This window comes from Neovison vison, chromosome 2 (genome assembly GCF_020171115.1).
Source record: "Neovison vison isolate M4711 chromosome 2, ASM_NN_V1, whole genome shotgun sequence".
Taxonomy (NCBI): Eukaryota; Metazoa; Chordata; class Mammalia; order Carnivora; family Mustelidae; genus Neogale; species Neogale vison.
The window spans coordinates 27,369,108-27,386,245 of record NC_058092.1 but is presented as its reverse complement, the minus strand read 5'-3'; the positions used below and the strand labels follow the sequence as shown (position 1 = coordinate 27,386,245).

General features: G+C 41.6%; 1 protein-coding gene across 1 annotated transcript in view; it reads left to right on the top strand.

Moving 5' to 3' along the window:
• CLSPN (claspin) overlaps positions 1-17,138 on the top strand; it is a 33,096-nt gene that overhangs the window by 12,276 nt on the left and 3,682 nt on the right. Inside the window, exons 9-20 of the mRNA XM_044237788.1 lie at positions 2,028-2,219; positions 5,692-5,933; positions 6,909-7,087; positions 7,422-7,486; positions 8,084-8,283; positions 8,611-8,765; positions 10,114-10,340; positions 10,886-10,997; positions 13,958-14,033; positions 14,283-14,386; positions 16,647-16,811; positions 16,903-17,024. Coding sequence (XP_044093723.1) covers positions 2,028-2,219; positions 5,692-5,933; positions 6,909-7,087; positions 7,422-7,486; positions 8,084-8,283; positions 8,611-8,765; positions 10,114-10,340; positions 10,886-10,997; positions 13,958-14,033; positions 14,283-14,386; positions 16,647-16,811; positions 16,903-17,024 — 1,839 coding nt within the window. The remainder of the gene's footprint in view (positions 1-2,027; positions 2,220-5,691; positions 5,934-6,908; positions 7,088-7,421; positions 7,487-8,083; positions 8,284-8,610; positions 8,766-10,113; positions 10,341-10,885; positions 10,998-13,957; positions 14,034-14,282; positions 14,387-16,646; positions 16,812-16,902; positions 17,025-17,138) is intronic.

The window sequence follows — 17,138 nt, the reverse complement described above, 5'->3', positions numbered from 1 at the left end:
GGCTAGCTGGGTGGACAGGGGAAAGGGTTAAGAGTAAAAGCAGTAGGAACAGCTTAGTTTCCTTAACCTCACATAAAATAAGATTTACATGAGAAAAGGCAGGTAGATCTCAACTTAGGGATGCTAGAAATGTAGGACTCCTGCTTCCCATAATAGTGTAGGGAATAATCTCTGCCCTTAATTCTTCTACTTTCTGGACTAAAATATGAGAATGAGAACAGTTTTAGATTCAAGCTGCTGCTGGTGGAGACCTGAGCTGGAGCAGACTTTTCACAGAGGACATGAATGGACTTGGGAAGAGACTGATTGAGGGAGAGGAGCCTGAGCAGGGTTTCTAGGGTGAGGGGGGAGATGGTTGAGTCATGTAGTAAAAGGCAAGGAAAGTAGGTGCCAGGTACGTTGGAGTTGAAGAGCTTTAAGGAGACTAACTTTCTCTAGAAGAATGAAGGCAACTCTTCTGCCTCACTATTATTTTGGGTCCCAAACATATCTTCCTCCACATCCATTTGTTCTGTTCTGTTGGTGCCAATAACAACCTGCTTACTTCTGTTACCTTTCCACTTGCATTTCCCCATTGCTTCCAGCCTTACTGAACTGCTAGAAAAGCAGGTGCAAACTTACATCTTCTCTTCCTAGACCTTTATCATTCATTTTTTAATTTTTTAAAAGATTCTATTTATTTATTTGAGAGAAACACAGTGAGAGAGGGACACAAGCAGGGGGAGTGGGAGAGGGAGAAGCAGGCTTCCCACCGAGCAGGGAGCTTAATGTGGGACTCGATCCCAGGACCCTGGGATCATGACCTGAGCCGAAGGCAGATGCTTAATGACTGAGCCACCCAGGTGCCCTCAGGTGCATTTTAGAAAAAGAATCAAACTTGGAGTGTACTGGACATTTTAGATGGAAGAGAAGGCATGTGAAAATATCTAACAAACCTTAATCCCAAAGGAATCTTTTTATAACTCAGCTCTCTTAAAACAGCCCACTGTGGTGTGAGATCTTAAACAGAGGCAGAAGGTGATGATGCTAGGTCACGGCTAGCTGAGGGAGAAACGAAAAAGAAATTCTGAGCTATTATAGCAATGGGGAAGTGGAGAGAGATCCTATTGCCACTGGACCACTGAACTAACTGCTCCCAGCATATATATTCCCCTTTGTATACTAGTTGGATGTGTGGTATAGAGGCCACATGTAAATAGGATTTCCTTCCTGATGATATTGATCTTCCTAGGACAATAGTTTCACCAACAGACTTTTCCAGTCCTGCTGCTGAGTTACATCACTAACTGGATGAATTATCATTTCTCCCCCCTTTTTAATTGATGTTTTCCGTATTTAATAAGATTGCTAATTAATAGTGAAATGTTCAGAATAGGTAAATTTTTAAAAAGGGGCTGGAATCTATGAAAAATTAAGCCACTGAATGACTGATAATTATGGTGCAGTTTCTACCAGTTCAATACTTTTTTTTTAAGAATTGCCTACATTTGGGCACCTGGGTGGCTCAGTGGGTTAAGCCTCTGCCTTCGGCTCAGGTCATGATCTCAGGGTCCTGGGATTGAGCCCCGCATTGGGCTCTCTGCTCAGCAGGGAGCCTGCTTCCCTCTCTCTCTGCCCGCCTCACTGCCTACTTGTGATCTCAGTCTGTCAAATAAATAAAATCTTTAAAAAAAAAAAAAGAATTGCCTACATTTATCTGAAACTACTAATATATGTTAATTAACGGAATTTAAATTTTAAAAATGAGGAAAAGAAAGAATTGTTTACATCTAGAAACTTCAGTTATAAATTTCTACTGTAAAATGATTTGTGAAGTATACTGGAGAAGAACAATTGCAACATTTTATTAGTTTGGATTAACTTATATGGGTATGAATTTGACATAGGTGTTAGTAGCATAGCAGTGATTGGTGTCTTTAGGTATTTTTTTCTCCCCAAGCAACTTTTTGAACTTAAACATAACTGGAATCTTAAAGGAAAAAGTTTAAGCATAGCAAACTGACATACTTCTTGGTGTTTGGATCTAGAACTGGAAGCCTTGAAACAGCGTTTCTGGAAGCATGCTAACCCAGTGGTCAAGCCCAGGGCTGGTCAGAAGGTGAATGTGAACATCATAGTGAAAGGCATGGATACTGATGGAAAGGAAGAGCTGAAGGCAGATGTGGTACCTGTGACTTTGGCCACTGAGAAGCTGGATGGAGCAAGCCACACAAAGCCAGGTATTTGAGTTCATGTTTTTGTTCATTTGATTCCTTACGCTTTGTACTCAGGCAGGTATTTATGGCGACTGAAGACCCTGTCGTGAAAAGTTCTAGAATCTCTTTCCTTGGACACTTTGGAGATTGGATAGCAGTCCCTATGGCATGATTCCCATGTAGCATTGCTTAGGTGTGTGGGGTGGGTAGGATGACTTTATTTCCAATTGTCTTTGTCTTATAAAAAACAATAAGTAGAAATGCCTGGCTGGCTCAGTCAGAAGAACATGAAACTCTTGATCTTGGGGTTGTGAGTTTGAGTCCCCACAGTGTATAGGGATTACTTAAGTAAAAAACTTTAAAAACTAATATATTAATTTAAAAAACTATAAATATTCATGTAGAAAACACAAAGAATAAAGACAAAGCTTCTACGATCCTCTATCAGAGACACTTATAACTATATTGTATCCTTTTTTTTTTTTTTTTGATTTGTTTATTGTAGAGAGAGCATGAGCATGAGTTGGAGGAGGGACAGAGAAAGAGAGAGAGAGATTGGGAGAGAGAATCTCAAGCAGACCTCCTCCTGAGCCCAGGGCTTGATCTCACAACCCTGAGGTCATGAACTAAGCTGAAATCAAGAGCTTCCCTTAACTGCCTGAGCCACCTAAGCATCCCTATTGTGTATCCTTTTAATCTCTCTTTCCATGTATGTATGTATATGTTTTTAGAAACAATAGGATGATCAGACCATGCATTTGGATTTTTTTTAAATTTTTTTTTTTTTTAAGATTTTAAAAATTTATTTGATGTAGCGAGAGAGACAGGGAGAGCAGGAACACAAGCAGGGGAAGTGGGAAAGAGAGAAGCAGGTTTCCTGTGAACAGGGAGCCTGATGCAGGGCTTGATCCCAGGACATGGGATCATGACCAGAGCCGAAGGCAGACCCTTAACGACTGACTGAACTACCCCGGTGCCCCTGCATTCTTATTTCTTATCTGCTTTTTTGTTTTAACAATGTCTGTAGTCCCCACTTCTACTTTGAAAATACAATTAATATGACACAAAGAAAAAAATTAAGACATTGAGGAAAATGTATGAAATGCAAAGTTATTCTTCCTAAAGGTAGCTGTTCACAGTTTTTTATGTGTTCTGGGAAGGAAATTCATATTGTATATGTATACCATTGTGTGTGTGTGTGTGAGAGAAAGAGACAGACAGACATTGGATACTTACTCTATGCCAGGCACTGCTCTAGGTACTTTACTGAATACATCAATGTCTTTATTTTATATATGAAGAAACTGATATACAAAGCATTTAAGCCACTTGCTCAAGTTTACACAGCCCGTGAGTAGTAGAACCAGCAGCCTAATCCAGATCTTGTAACTTCAGAGCTCAAATATACATTTTATTGCTTTTGAAGTTTTTTGTTTTGTTTTGTTTTTCCAGATTTATTCATTTATTTATTTGACAGAGATTACAAGTAGGCAGGGAGGCAGGCAGAGAGAGGCGGGGAAGCTTCTAGCTGAGCAGAGAGCCCGATGCAGGGCTTGATCCCAGGACACTGGGATCATGACCAGAGCCAAAGGCAGACCCTTAACGACTGAGCCACCCTGGTGCCCCTGCATTCGGATTTCTTATCTGCTTTTTTGTTTTAACAATGTTAAAACAAGAGTGGGAGAAGGAGAAGCAGGCTTCCTGTGAATAGGGAGCCCGATGTAGGGCTCTATCTCAGTACCCTGGGATCATGACCTGAGCTGAAGGCAGAGGCTTTAACCCACTGAGCCACCCAGGCACCCGCTTTTAAAGTGTTTTTTAACAGCTGCATAATATTCTATTGTGCAACTATAACATGATTTGTTTAACTATAATCCTGCTAATGAATATCTTGTTTATTCTAGTTCTTGGCATTTTATACAGTGTTGAACTCCATTATCAGGTGTATATTGGTGTACCTGGATGCAGAATTCCTTACTCCGTGGAATTATAGAGTCAAATTTTGATATGTATCATCCCATTGTCCTTCAAAATAGTTGTACCAAGGGCACCTGGGTGGCTTAGTCAGTTAAGCATCTGCCTTTGCCTCAGGTCATGATCTCAGGGTCCTGGGATTGAATCCCATGTCTCACTCTCTGCTTAACCAGGAGTCTTTTTCTACCTCCCCTCTGCTACTCCCACTTGTAGTGCTTTCTCTCACTTTGGTTCAAATAAATAAATAAAATCTTTAGGGCGCCTGGGTGGCTCAGTGGGTTAGGCCTCTGCCTTCGGCTTGGGTCATGATCTCAGGGTCCTGGGATCAAGTCCTGAGTCGGGCTCTCTGCTCAGCGGGGAGCCTGCTTCCCCCTCTCCCTCTGCCTGCCTCTCTGCTTACTTGTGATCTCTCTCTATGTGTCAAATAAATAAAAATAAAATCTTTAAAAAAAAAAATAGGGGCGCCTGGGTGGCTCAGTGGGTTAAGCTGCTGCCTTTGGCTCAGGTCATGATCTCAGGGTCCTGGGATCGAGTCCCGCATCGGGCTTTCTGCTCAGCAGGGAGCCTGCTTCCCTCACTCTCTCTCTGCCTGCCTCTCCATCTACTTGTGATTTCTCTCTGTCAAATAAATAAATAAAATCTTAAAAAAAAAAAATAGTTGTACCAATTTACACACGGAATCACAGTGTGTAAGAGTTCCTGTATCTTCTTGTTATAAGAGATTATCAAACCTTCTAATTTTTGCCAAATATGTCAAATTATTTTGACAAATTATTTTGATTTGTATCACTTTAATTAGAAATGAGGGGAGGGGTGCCTCACTGCCTCAGGTGATGGAGCATATGACTCTTGGTCTTGGGGTTGTGAGTTCAAGTCCCACGTCTTTAAAAAAAAGAAATGAGGTTAAGCATTAGTTTTATTTATTAACCACATATGTTCATTTTTTTCTTTGAATATACCCTTTGCCCATTTTACTTTTTTTTTTTTTTAAAGATTTTATTTATTTATTTGACAGACAGAGATCACAAGTAGGCAGAGAGGCAGGCAGAGAGAGAGGAGGAAGCAGGCTGAGCCGGATGCAGGGCTCAATCCCAGGACCCTGGGATCATCACCTGAGCCAAAGGCAGAGGCTTTAATCCACTTAGCCACCCCGGCACCCCTGCCCATTTTACTCTTGAGTTGTTTCTTCTTTTCCTTAATATTATCAGTGTTGTCCTTCATGGCTTCTGAGCCAGAGCCAGAGTCCTGCTCTTCCACCGTGTTTTTGCTCTTTAATAACTTTATAATCTCTGTGTGGTATATTATTCCAGGGTGTAGAACATCACTGTGCAAGTTCTCTTACATTTTAGTTCTTTATACTCCTTATTTGTTAAGGTAGCAAAAGCCGAGAGTACTAAAGTCTCTGATTTTCCTTTGGGGATGTGACTAGAATGCTTCTGGAGTTGCCTGAAACACATGCTTCCATGATTGCAGTGGGCAGTTGGTCATTCTGTCTGAAGTGTTTCTCCGTATCTCTGTTCAGGTGAAAAGCTTCAGGTGCTGAAAGCCAAACTACAGGAAGCGATGAAACTCCGTAGGCTTGAGGAGCGCCAAAAGCGGCAAGCATTATTTAAGTTAGATAATGAAGATGGATTTGAAGAAGAGGAAGAGGAGGAAGAAATGACGGACGAATCAGAGGAAGATGGAGAAGAGGAGGAAGAGAGAGATTTAGAGCAAGAAGAGGAAGATTTAGAGCAAGAAGTGGAGGAAGAAGGCAATCAGGAGGTTCTGAAAATTATTTAATTTTGTTACTTGGTCAGGATGGATAAGAGAAAGAGAAAATCAGATTTGAATCAGAGCAGAGTAAGCATGTTCAATTGTATAAGAGATTTTAGGGGCAGAGGTGATGTAACTAGCTCAGAGGTACTGAAGTCCTAGTGCATTCAGTTCTCTCCACACGTTTGACTACCTGCCGTTCACAGGGCCTTTAGCCTTGGCTTCTACCTGTTAGTCTGCTTGTTGAAACATAAGGCTAAAATGGAAACAGCTTTGTATTCATAGTTGCTTTTATCTTGTTGTTTACATAGTTTTCTCTATTTAAGATGAACAGCAGTCTTAACCTTGGTCAGGTGGAGGTCTGGAATAAGTTTTCAGGCAAGCTGAGACCTTCCTGAGTTTCTTTCTTTCTTCACTGAGGAGGGTATTTTTAGAAGGGTCTCTTGCCCTTGTTTCTGGCTAGGTAAGATAGATGATGATATGGTTTTGGGTACTGAGAAAAAGAAAAAAGCCACCAAAGGAAATACATACAGACATACATAATTAAAAAGAAAAGCTCCCTTGCTGGAACTCTGCAGTCATTGTGAGAGTTGGCTCATATTTATCCTTGGGTAAGGAAAAAAGAAAGAAGGAAAGCAAAGGCTGAAGTAGGCAGCATGTCAGTCTGTTTTTGGTCTGAGGCCACTAGTTGTCCTTCAGTCTCAGGCTAATTATTTAGCCTCTTATTGCTTCAATAAAATGATAACCCAGTCTTTCACAGTCTTTTAGCAATTTGGGGAAGATAAACGGTAAAATAAGTATAAAAGAGCTCTAGAGGTGTCGGAAGGTTATGTTACTGCTAATGGTTAGACCAAGCTTCCTTCAGATTTACCTTTTCAGATCTAAGATGTGACCTGTAACCAAGCAGCCATATATTTGGCTAACAGCATATTTGCTTTTGAATTTTTTGACTCTTTTTGTTTTTGGGTGGTGTGATTGGTGAAGATTGCAGAATTCCTTCTCGGTAGTGAAGAAATGGAAACCAAAGACGAGAAAGAAATAGATAAAGACAACAGTGATGGCAGTAGTGACATTGGGAAATCAGTTGGACTTCTGTCTGTCCCCAAGCCTCTGTCATCCGATTCTACCTTACTTCTATTTAAGGACAACTCTTCCAAGATGGGGTAAGTAATTCTCTCTAGTGAAAGATAAGATTCCCTTGGGTTTGCCCTCTCATAAGAAGCAAAAACATGGGGCGCCTGGGTGGCTCAGTCGGTTAAGTGTCCGACTCTTGATTTCTACTGAGGCATGAACTCATGGGTCATGGGATGGAGACTTGCGTCTGACTCCAGGCTCAGTGGGGAGTCTGCTTGGGATTCTGTCTCTCTTCCTCTCCCTCTGCCTCTCCCCTTATCCGTGTGCACTCAAGCTCTCTTTTTGTTTTTCCTCTCTTTCTAAAACAAATAGATGTTAAAAAAAAAAAAGCAGAAACAAACAATTTACTTTCTTATTTTATAGTTACTTTCCTAGTGAAGAAAAATCAGAAACAGATGAAATCTCAGGCAAAAGGTCTAGCAAACTGGGTAAGTAATGACTCATACACAGAACTTGATTTTTCTTAGCTCCTCTAGCTTTGGTACTTAAGGACTACAATTCCATAAGATTCCATTTTTTTTTTAACTCTAGTAGACTTTTCTCAGTCTTCCCTGTGGCAATGAAAAGCATTTATGAGTTAGAAAATTTTTCTAAAAGGACTTTGTGAATTAGAAGATTTTTCTTCGTTCTGTTTTTGAAAGCTTACATTCAGTTTCTTTTCAGTTGACTGTGGACATATAATAAGTCCTTAGTAGTATGTGTTGATTAAATGAACCATGAAACATTTCTGTCCTATGTAGATAAAAAGATGAATACGTGATTGGATAACAGGGAGAGTGATGATAGGTGTTAGGCAGGATGAGAGAAAGATGGGAACTTTCAGGTGTCACTTAGCTTAGTGACAAACCCCGACTGTATAATGCTATTTTAGTACCATAATTCACCTTCACCTTCATGTTTTAGAACTTATAACTTGAGAGATTTGCCTATGAATGTTACCTGACAGTTTCATTCTCAATTCTTTTTCCTAAACAGATCCCCCTTATTTCTGGACCCATGCACTTAAGTTATTTCTCTTTCTTTAGATGAAGATGATTCATGCTCATTGCTAACAAAGGAGAGCAGCCACAATAGTAGTTTTGAGCTGATTGGCTCCACAATTCCATCCTATCAGCCTTGCAACAGACAGACAGGCCGCGGGACCAGTTTTTTCGCTACACCGGGAGGATTCAGATCTCCTTCCCCTGGGCTATTTCGAGCCAGTTTGGTCAGCTCAGCGTCTAAGGTGAGATGGTAATGGTTTTCTAATCTCCTCCCTCTTTTACTTCCCACACTGCTAAATTGTGTCCAAGCCAAGCAACTCCCACCACATTATGTATGTTCAGTTTAAAGAAACCACCCCCTTTGTGTATTAAAAACAAGCCTCATCCAGCGTTCTTACTTTCTTGAAGACGTTTTTTCTTTATTCTTCTCTTGGCTATGCATTGTCCTCCTCAACTGCAATTGCCTGAGAGTAGATAAAATCCTGCAAATAGCAACTTCTGTTGTTGTCATGACAGTGAATGACAATTATAAAATGTTTTGTTTTTGTTTGGTTTTGTTTTGGTGCCAGAGTTCAGGAAAGCTGTCTGAGCCTTCACTTCCCATAGAGGATTCCCAGGATCTGTATAACGCCTCCCCAGAGCCTAAGACACTTTTCCTAGGAGCCGGAGACTTCCAGTTCTGTTTAGAAGATGACACTCAGAGCCAACTGTTGGATGCAGATGGGTAGGTAGTTTTATGTTTCTGTGGGTGGAATGGTGCTGGGTACTGCTTAATTTTGTTTAAAAATAAAGTGAGCTTCTGTTGCTCCATCTGTGCTTTCTCTTCTGAGAAAGAGAAGGTGTACAGACCATTAGTATTACATTCTGCAAGTTTGAACAAAAGCTCTCCAGAAAATAAAACGTAAATAGTCCTTGCTGGCATTCTGATCCTTCGAGCTCTGCTTTCCTTGAAATCTGTCCTGCTGTGTTAGGATTGAAGTGTGGGATTGAGGGTGGACAGAGCTGTGGCACATTACATGGACATAGCACCAAGTTCTACTCTGGCACTGTCTGAAACCTAATATTATCCTTTACCCCTTTACCTTTCTAATAGCATTTATTCTCTTACTAAACTCCCTCCCTCTTTAGATTATCACAGGGCTACAGTTTGAATCCTTTGTCTTCTGGTTTGGGATCCAGCTTTTTTTTTTTTTTTTTTAAGATTTTATTGATTTATTTGAGAGAGAACATAAGCAGGAGGAGGGGCAGAGGGAGAGGGAGAAGCAAGCTCCCTGCTGAGCAGGGACACTGGCACAGGGCTTGATCCTAGGACTCTGAGATCATGACCTGAGCCACCTAAGTGCTCTTGGAATTCAGCTTAAAAGATTAGTTTTAGAAACATCAAATTTTGGGGACACCTAGGTGGTTCAGCTGGTTAAGTATCTGCCTTCGGCTCAGGTCATGATCCAAGGGTCCTGGGATTGATTTCCACATTGGGCTCCTTACTCAGCGGAGAGGGTACTTCTCCCTCTCTCTGCAGCTACCCCTGCTTGTGCTCTCTCTCTCTGACAAATAAATAAATAAAATCTTAAAAAAAAGAAAAGAAAAGAAACATCAAATTTTTTTACCCACAGTATGCCTGGGTGGCTCATTCAGTTAAACATCTGACTCTTGATTTCGGCTCAGGTCATGATATCGGGGTCATGAGCTCGAAGCCTGCCTTGAGCTCTGCGCTGGGCATGAAGCCTGCCTAAGATTCTCTTTTTCCTTCTCAGTCAACCCCTCCCCAACCTTCTTAAAAAAAAATCCTCTTCAGGGGCGCCTGGGTGGCTCAGTGGGTTAAGCCGCTGCCTTCGGCTCAGGTCATGATCTCAGGGTCCTGGGATTGAGTCCCGCATCGGACTCTCTGCTCAGCAGGGAGCCTGCTTCCCTCTCTCTCTCTCTGCCTGCCTCTCCATCTACTTGTGATTTCTCTCTGTCAAATAAATAAATAAAATCTTAAAAAAAAAAAAAAAAATCCTCTTCAAAATTTTTTACTCACTACTTTGTTTTTTCCCCTAGAGAATGTCTTATATTCTTTATTGTGCTTGTAGGTTCTTAAATGTTAGAAACCACAGGAATCAGTACCAAGCTCTGAAGCCAGGGCTGCCATTGGCCAGTATGGATGAGAATGCCATGGATGCGGACATGGATGAGCTGTTGGATCTGTGTACTGGAAAGTTCCCATCTCAGACTGAAAAATCTCTGCCCAGGAAGAACGACAAGAAAGAGAACCTAGAAGAACTTCTGAATCTTTGTTCAGGAAAATTCACTTCTCAGGGTAAATAGCCAAGAGATCAGGCTCACCATAGTAAATATCTTAAATCAGTGTCCTTGAAGAGAAGCCTGTTACCCTTGGGTGAGAAATTCACAGAAGGCAGGGCTGTGACGAATTCTTGTGGGTGGTTTGAATTCTTAGCTTCCTGACATTTGGAGCCCTTACTTTCTTAACGTGATAAAATGTCAACTTAAGCTTCGATGATTTCTTAACTTAACCCATGTGATTTCTCATTTATGGTTAATATGCATGCAAAGCTTAGAAGAGAGTTGGTGTATAGTTAATTTCATATCAATGCCTACTTATTTCCACCTGCGTGTTCCTTCCTCCCCGATGCTAGAATGTCAGCTCTCTGAGAGCTGGGATTTTTGTTTTGTTCACTACATATCCCTGGTGCCTGGCACATAGTAAGCACCAAATAAGGATTTGTTGAATGAATGGATGGTGAGCTCTTTTTGGCAAGCTTACCTTAGAACTGTATTGAGCTGGGGAAAGAAGACAGAGCTGTTATTTCTTGATGACAAATCTTTTTCTTTGTTGTGGTATAGACGCCTCTACTCTGGCTCCATCAGAGTTAAATAAACAGGAGAAGGAGAGCAGCTTGGGGGATCCCATGGAAGAAGCACTTGCTCTTTGCTCAGGTTCTTTCCCCACAGACAGGTGAGTCTCAGTGACTGGAGGGAATGTAGGAAGGCCCAGACTTCTGATAAAATCCTGAGGTCAGCAATAAGGAACCATCTTAGGCGCTTCCTATCCTGAGAGTCAGTCTTACAGTACATTTGAGTCTTATTTGCAAAGTAAGGAAATTAAAATACTTTCCTTTAGTTGGTGGAGAACAGGGTTAAAGAAAGCAAGAATACGGAGTGCCTGTTTGACTCCGTCGGTTAAGCCTCCGCCTTGGGCTCAGGTTGTGATCTCAGGGACCTGGGACTAAGCCTGGTGTCAGGGCCCGAGTTGGGCTTCGTCCTCAGCAGGGAGTCTGCTTCTCCCTCTCCCTCTCCCTCCACCACTCCTCCCATTGGTGCTTTCTCTCTCTCTCAAATAAAGTCTTTTTTTTTTTTAATATTTTATTTATTTGTTTATTTGAAAGAGAGAAAAATCGAGAGACAAGGCATAAGTAGGGGGAAGAATAGAAGCAGATTCCCTGCTGAGTGGGGAGCCTGATGTGGGGCTCAATCCCAGGACTCTGGGATCATGACCTGAGCTGAAAGCAGATGCTTAACCCACTGAGCCACATAGGCACCCCAATAAATAAAATCTTGGAAAAAAGTGAAAAGGGCAAGAATAGAAAGAGCTAAAACTGGGAGGCAGAGAGTGCAGATGACCGGGCATTGCTCATTTCTTTGGCTCCGATCTACTGTTATGCCAGGGCTCCAGTCAGGCCTGTGTCTGCCTCCTTGAGTAGGCCAGGATCCCATTTAAACAGCCTCCTAGAGCAGCTCCCCACTACGGGAGCCCTGACCAAGTTCCAGAACCAGCGTTGTCTCCTGGGACATTGCCACAGCAACCACATTTATTGGTGCTGAGGCTGCCACGGTTAGTGGGGCTGGTTCAGGGCCTGGCTCTGGAACAGTGGCAGCTTTGATCATTGGCTGTGCTAGGAACCCTTCTCTCAAGGGGCATCTCTTCTGTACCATTCTGGGCTTTGCCCTGTCTGAGGACACAGGGCTCTTCTGTGTGATGGTCGCCTTCCTCATTCTCTTCGGCATGTGAGCCTTCGTGGGGGTCGCCTACCTGTCCCTGCTGCTTCAATTTAAGGCCATGGCTGGTACTAAACGTGTGCCAAGCTTTACCATTAAACACATTTCTCTTTAAAAAGGGGGGAGGGCAAGAATAAGCATATGGAAGTGTTCAACACTAATAATTAGGGAAATACAAATCAAAACCAATAAGATACAATAAGATACCACCTCACACCGATTAGGATGGCGACTATAAAGAGAAAAAAAAAGCCCATAAAATAATAAGTGTTTGTGAGGATATGGAGAAATTAGAAACCTTATCCACTGATGGTGGGAAATGTAAAATGTGGAAGCTTCTGTGGAAGTCAGAATGGCAGTGTCTCAAAAAATTAAAAATAGAATATGATCCAGCAATTCCACTTTCAAATATATTCACAAAAGAAGTGAAAACAGGGTCTCAGGTGTTTGAACACCCATATTCATCCTAGCATTACTCATGATGATCAAAAGGTGGGCACATCCCAAGTGACAAAACAAAATGTGGTGGACACACACACGATTATTCAGCCTTAAAAAGAAAGGAAATTCTGACACATGTGACAACATGGATGAACCTTGAGGACATTATGCTAGGTGAAATAAGCCAGTCCCCAAAATACAAGTGCTGTAGGATTCCACTTACATGAGATACTGAAAGTAGTCAAATTCCTAGAAACAGAAAGTACAAGTGTAGTTGCCAGGAGCTGAGGGGAGGGAAGAGGGGGAACCTGTTGTTTAAAGCATGGAGAGTTTTGGGGCACCTGGGTGGCTCTGTCAGTTAAGTGTCCGACTCCTGATTTCAGCTTGGGTCATGATCTCAGGGTCTTGAGATCAAATCCCACTCTGGACTCTGCACGGGGCGTTGTGCTTGTGATACATGCATTTTGTTTGTTTGTGTCCTAGGCAAAGAACTTTATTAAATTAACATTGCTTCAAACTTTGTTCCCAGACTTCTTCAGCTTAATTCACTCCAAAGAATGAATTGTACATAAGCAAAATCTGAAAAGAGCTTCAGTGTCCAAGGGGCTTGGGCTTAAAAATATTAGAGCTCTAAATTTCATCAGATCCATGAACAAAATTTTAAAAAGCTGTTATAATATAAAATAGCAGCTCCTAGTAACTTCTTCAGGTTTTATCTTCTTGAGAAGTTGACTCTATTCCATTTGCTTCATTCTTGGAAGCTTCATCCAAATCTCCACAAGAACTAAAACTTCATCATCATTGTCCCCTCTGGTAGCAAGTGGGGCTTTTCCATTCACAGGTTGTGTGGACAGAGTTTCAGCCAGTCTTAAACTAGTCAGACTGTCTGCACCAAGCTGGTTTAAGACAGCCCGTATTGTTTCTGTCAGCTGCTTTGTCTCAGCATGGCCTGGAATGGTGAAAGTGTTCACCTCCAGTGATGCCTGAACTTTGGGGTTGTTAGAGCGGGTCACTGCTCTTCTTGGTAAACATACTCACTCCTTCAGTACCAGAGATAATTGTTTATCCCTAACTTCTCTAAGGAGAACCGAAGTTTTTTATGATCTGCTATAGCCATTCTATAAACCACCTTCTCTCGGCAAGCAGTTCCTTTCCCACCAATGCGCGCTTGTGCTTTGCCGTTTGGCAAGTTTTTCCTGGTTCATGAGAGTTTCTTTCATCTTGTTGGAGCGGAAGTGGGACCGAGTTGGAGAATAGGGTTAGCACTCAGGGGGTCTCGGGCAGGGCAGCTGAGATGAGGCGCCTTATGTGTATTTTATCATAATTAAACAAAAAATTTTTTAAAGGCAAGGCATCTTATTTCCTGTTTCTTGAAGAGATTGTTGGTGCCAATAAAATACTTTTAGTTTCTAAGTTGACTGAATACTTATAGTTTGCTTTCAACAACTTACTTATTGATTTCTTTATTTTGCACCTTAGGGAAGAAGAAGGTGAAGAGGAGGAATTTGGAGACTTTCGGCTTGTCCCAAATGATAATGAGTTTGATAGTGATGAGGTGAGTTGGAAGGGAACAGAGTAATCCTAACCGATTTCCAGGTGTTACGGCTGTTTGTCTTTTTCCTAGTCTGAATTGTTGAGAATTCTGAGTTTGGCATATTATCCGAAGCCATTTCCTAGAATGAGATGTTTGGGCAGAAGTTTATAAATCCTGTTTTAGTTGAGGACTAAAGTTAGGCAGAACAAAGTTAAGCAGAACATGTTTTGTTCTGTTAACCCCATGTGCGATACTCTGCATTTTTTTCAGGACGAACGTAGTAACTCTGATAATGAAGATCTGGCACTGGAAGACCATGAAGATGGTGATGAGGAAGAGCTCCTGAAGCAGTCTGAGAAGCTGAGAAGGCAAATGTAGGTGTTAGGACCATTCCTTCCACTGCTAGAGAAAGTTCTCCTAATGGTTAAGTTGTAGCTTGCTATTGTTTTACCTAAGTCTGCTGGTTCTGTTGCTTTTTGTGGCTAACACAGATGAAATAAACCCCATTCTCATGCTATCTCTTGAGTGTTCAAAGATGGTATGTACTCTTTAAGTGAGTTCTATACTAAATATCTCTAGTTCCTTCAGCTATTTCTCATATAACGTTGCTTGCCGACTCCTCTTGTCCTGGATATTCTCTTTATCCTCAGGTGTGGTGGGACTCCAGCTGTAGGTAGCAGTATAACCACATCCTTGTTCTGGGCGCATATGACTTACAAAGTAACCAACAATCCTAAGAGCAGAGTCACTATAGATCCTGAGGATTTAGTAGACAATGAAACTTCCTTGTCTAGGACTAGGGTCTTTTTTCCTATGAATTACTGTCATTTCAGGTTTTCCTCATCCTGGTCTTGGGCAAATGACCTCCTGTTCATTTTTGGGTTATTTTTTATGTTTTTTTCTGCTCATGAAAGTAAACCATTTATTTTAGAATATTTAAAAGAAGATAGGAAGCCAAAAATAAAAGCTTATCTGTGCTCATCATCCAAATATTTAATGAATGTGTGGATGGTAGCTTGCTCCATAACCATTTTTATGCATATATTTTCATATAGTTGAGATCTGTGCTTTTTTTTTTTTTTTTTTGTATGTTCACTTTTGCATCTTGCTTCTTTCTCACTTGGGATATCCATAAGCATTTTCCTGTGATGTTACAGTTTTATAAAGACCATTTTAATAGATATTCAGTATTATATTGTACATGAATGACTTTTGGAATTCACATATAGGATATCATATTGATTCCTACTAGCTCTATATTATTGTCTCTAACCCATCATTCCATTCTATTAAGATCACTTTGGGGCTTTAATTTGTCACTTGTCAAATTAACTCTTGGGCACCTGAGTGGCTCAGTGGCTTAAGCCTCTACCTTCAGCTCCAGTTGTGGTCCCGGGGGGATCGAGTCCCGTATGGGGCTTCTCTGCTCAGTGGGGAGCCTGCTTCCCCCTCTCTCTCTGTCTGCCTCTCTGTTTACTTGTGATCTCCCTGTGTCTGTCAAATAAATAAAATCTTTTTAAAAAATTAACTATCTCTTGCAAGTTTGGGTCATCTATAGATTTTTCTACGGTGGTGGTTCTTAAACCCTATTTAACAGCAGAGTCCTCTGTCCAAATGAAATCTTAGGAAGAATGATAGCTAAAAGTTGAACAGCTCCAAGTGGGTGAATGGGAAGATCAGAGAACTCAGCTGATAGCCCTGGAAGGAATTCCCCAGGAATCCTGAGATTTAGAGGAATTCAGCTTTAAAAAAATAACATAAGTCTGGGACACCTGGGTGGCTCAGTTGGTTAAGCTGCTGCCGTCAGCTCAGGTCATGATCCCAGGGTCCTGGGATTGAGTCCCACATCGGGCTCCTTGCTCAGCAGGGAACCTGCTTCTCTCTCTACCTCTGCCTGCTGCTCTGCCTACTTATGTTCTCCCTCTCTCTCTCTCTCTGACAAATAAATATATATAAATAAAATCTTAAAAAAAAAAAATAACATAAGTCTTTGATAAAAATCAGCCTTCCGAAAGCCATCAGACTTCTGCCACTCATGGCCATAGATGACAGGACTTTGAACTCAGAGTGACAGGAGACTTGTTCTCAGTAGGAACTGAGGTCATAAAAACTAACTAATAGTGGTTTTACTCACCAGTAACTCTGAGCCTCAGTCATGGCCTCTAACTTGGGGGTCAGGATATAGCTGTAAGGGATCCCAGGCTATTTTGTTCCTGTACCATACCATTTCTAACCTGTTTCCCAACACTGGTGAGCTTAAATACAGAACAGAATAATCTGAACCTGCCAGCGGGTATGTCCCAAATGTATAAAGGAGATCGGGAGTTCTGACTTTAAAGAACCTCATTGAATCCAGGCTCTGCTATTTCCTAGCTGTGTGACTTTGGGTAAATTATTTACTCTCTCGGTCTCAGTTCATTCAACTGTAAACTGAAGGGAATAATAGTCCTCCCCTTAAGATAATGCTGTGATGCCTGGAAAGCGCAGTTATTGGCATCCGGTATGTATTAAATGACAGACTTTATCTTTAAAATGTATTATTAAAATTTAAGTGGCTCTATGTTCTGCTTTTCTCATTTCATCCCTAGTCTGTGTATGTTTGTTGCATTTCTGATCTTCACAATTCTTTTCTAGGAGATTGAAGAAATACCTGGAGGATGAGGCAGAGGTGTCGGGGAGTGACGTGGGAAGTGAAGATGAGTATGATGGGGAAGAGCTGGACGAATATGAACAGGAGGAAATTGATGAAGTGCTTCCTTCTGATGAGGAGCTGCAGAATCAGATCAAGAAAATACACATGTCAGTATCCCGACAAGCCCTTTTGTGTGATGGGATGTTTCTACGACCATCCAGAGTGGTCCTGGTCTTGAATGCTGTACTTTTCCTGCAGGAAAACGATGTTGGATGATGATAAGCGACAGCTACGTTTATACCAAGAGAGGTACCTCGCTGATGGGGATCTGCATAGTGATGGTCCTGGCCGAATGAGGAAATTCCGATGGAAAAACATAGGTATCTTGGTCATTGCTTTCAGAAACAAACGGTACAGCGACCGTGTTTGTCCAGTTTGAGATGGCGAGTGGAAATCCAAACTGCAACAGACCTGGCTGTCTTCATGACTTTGTG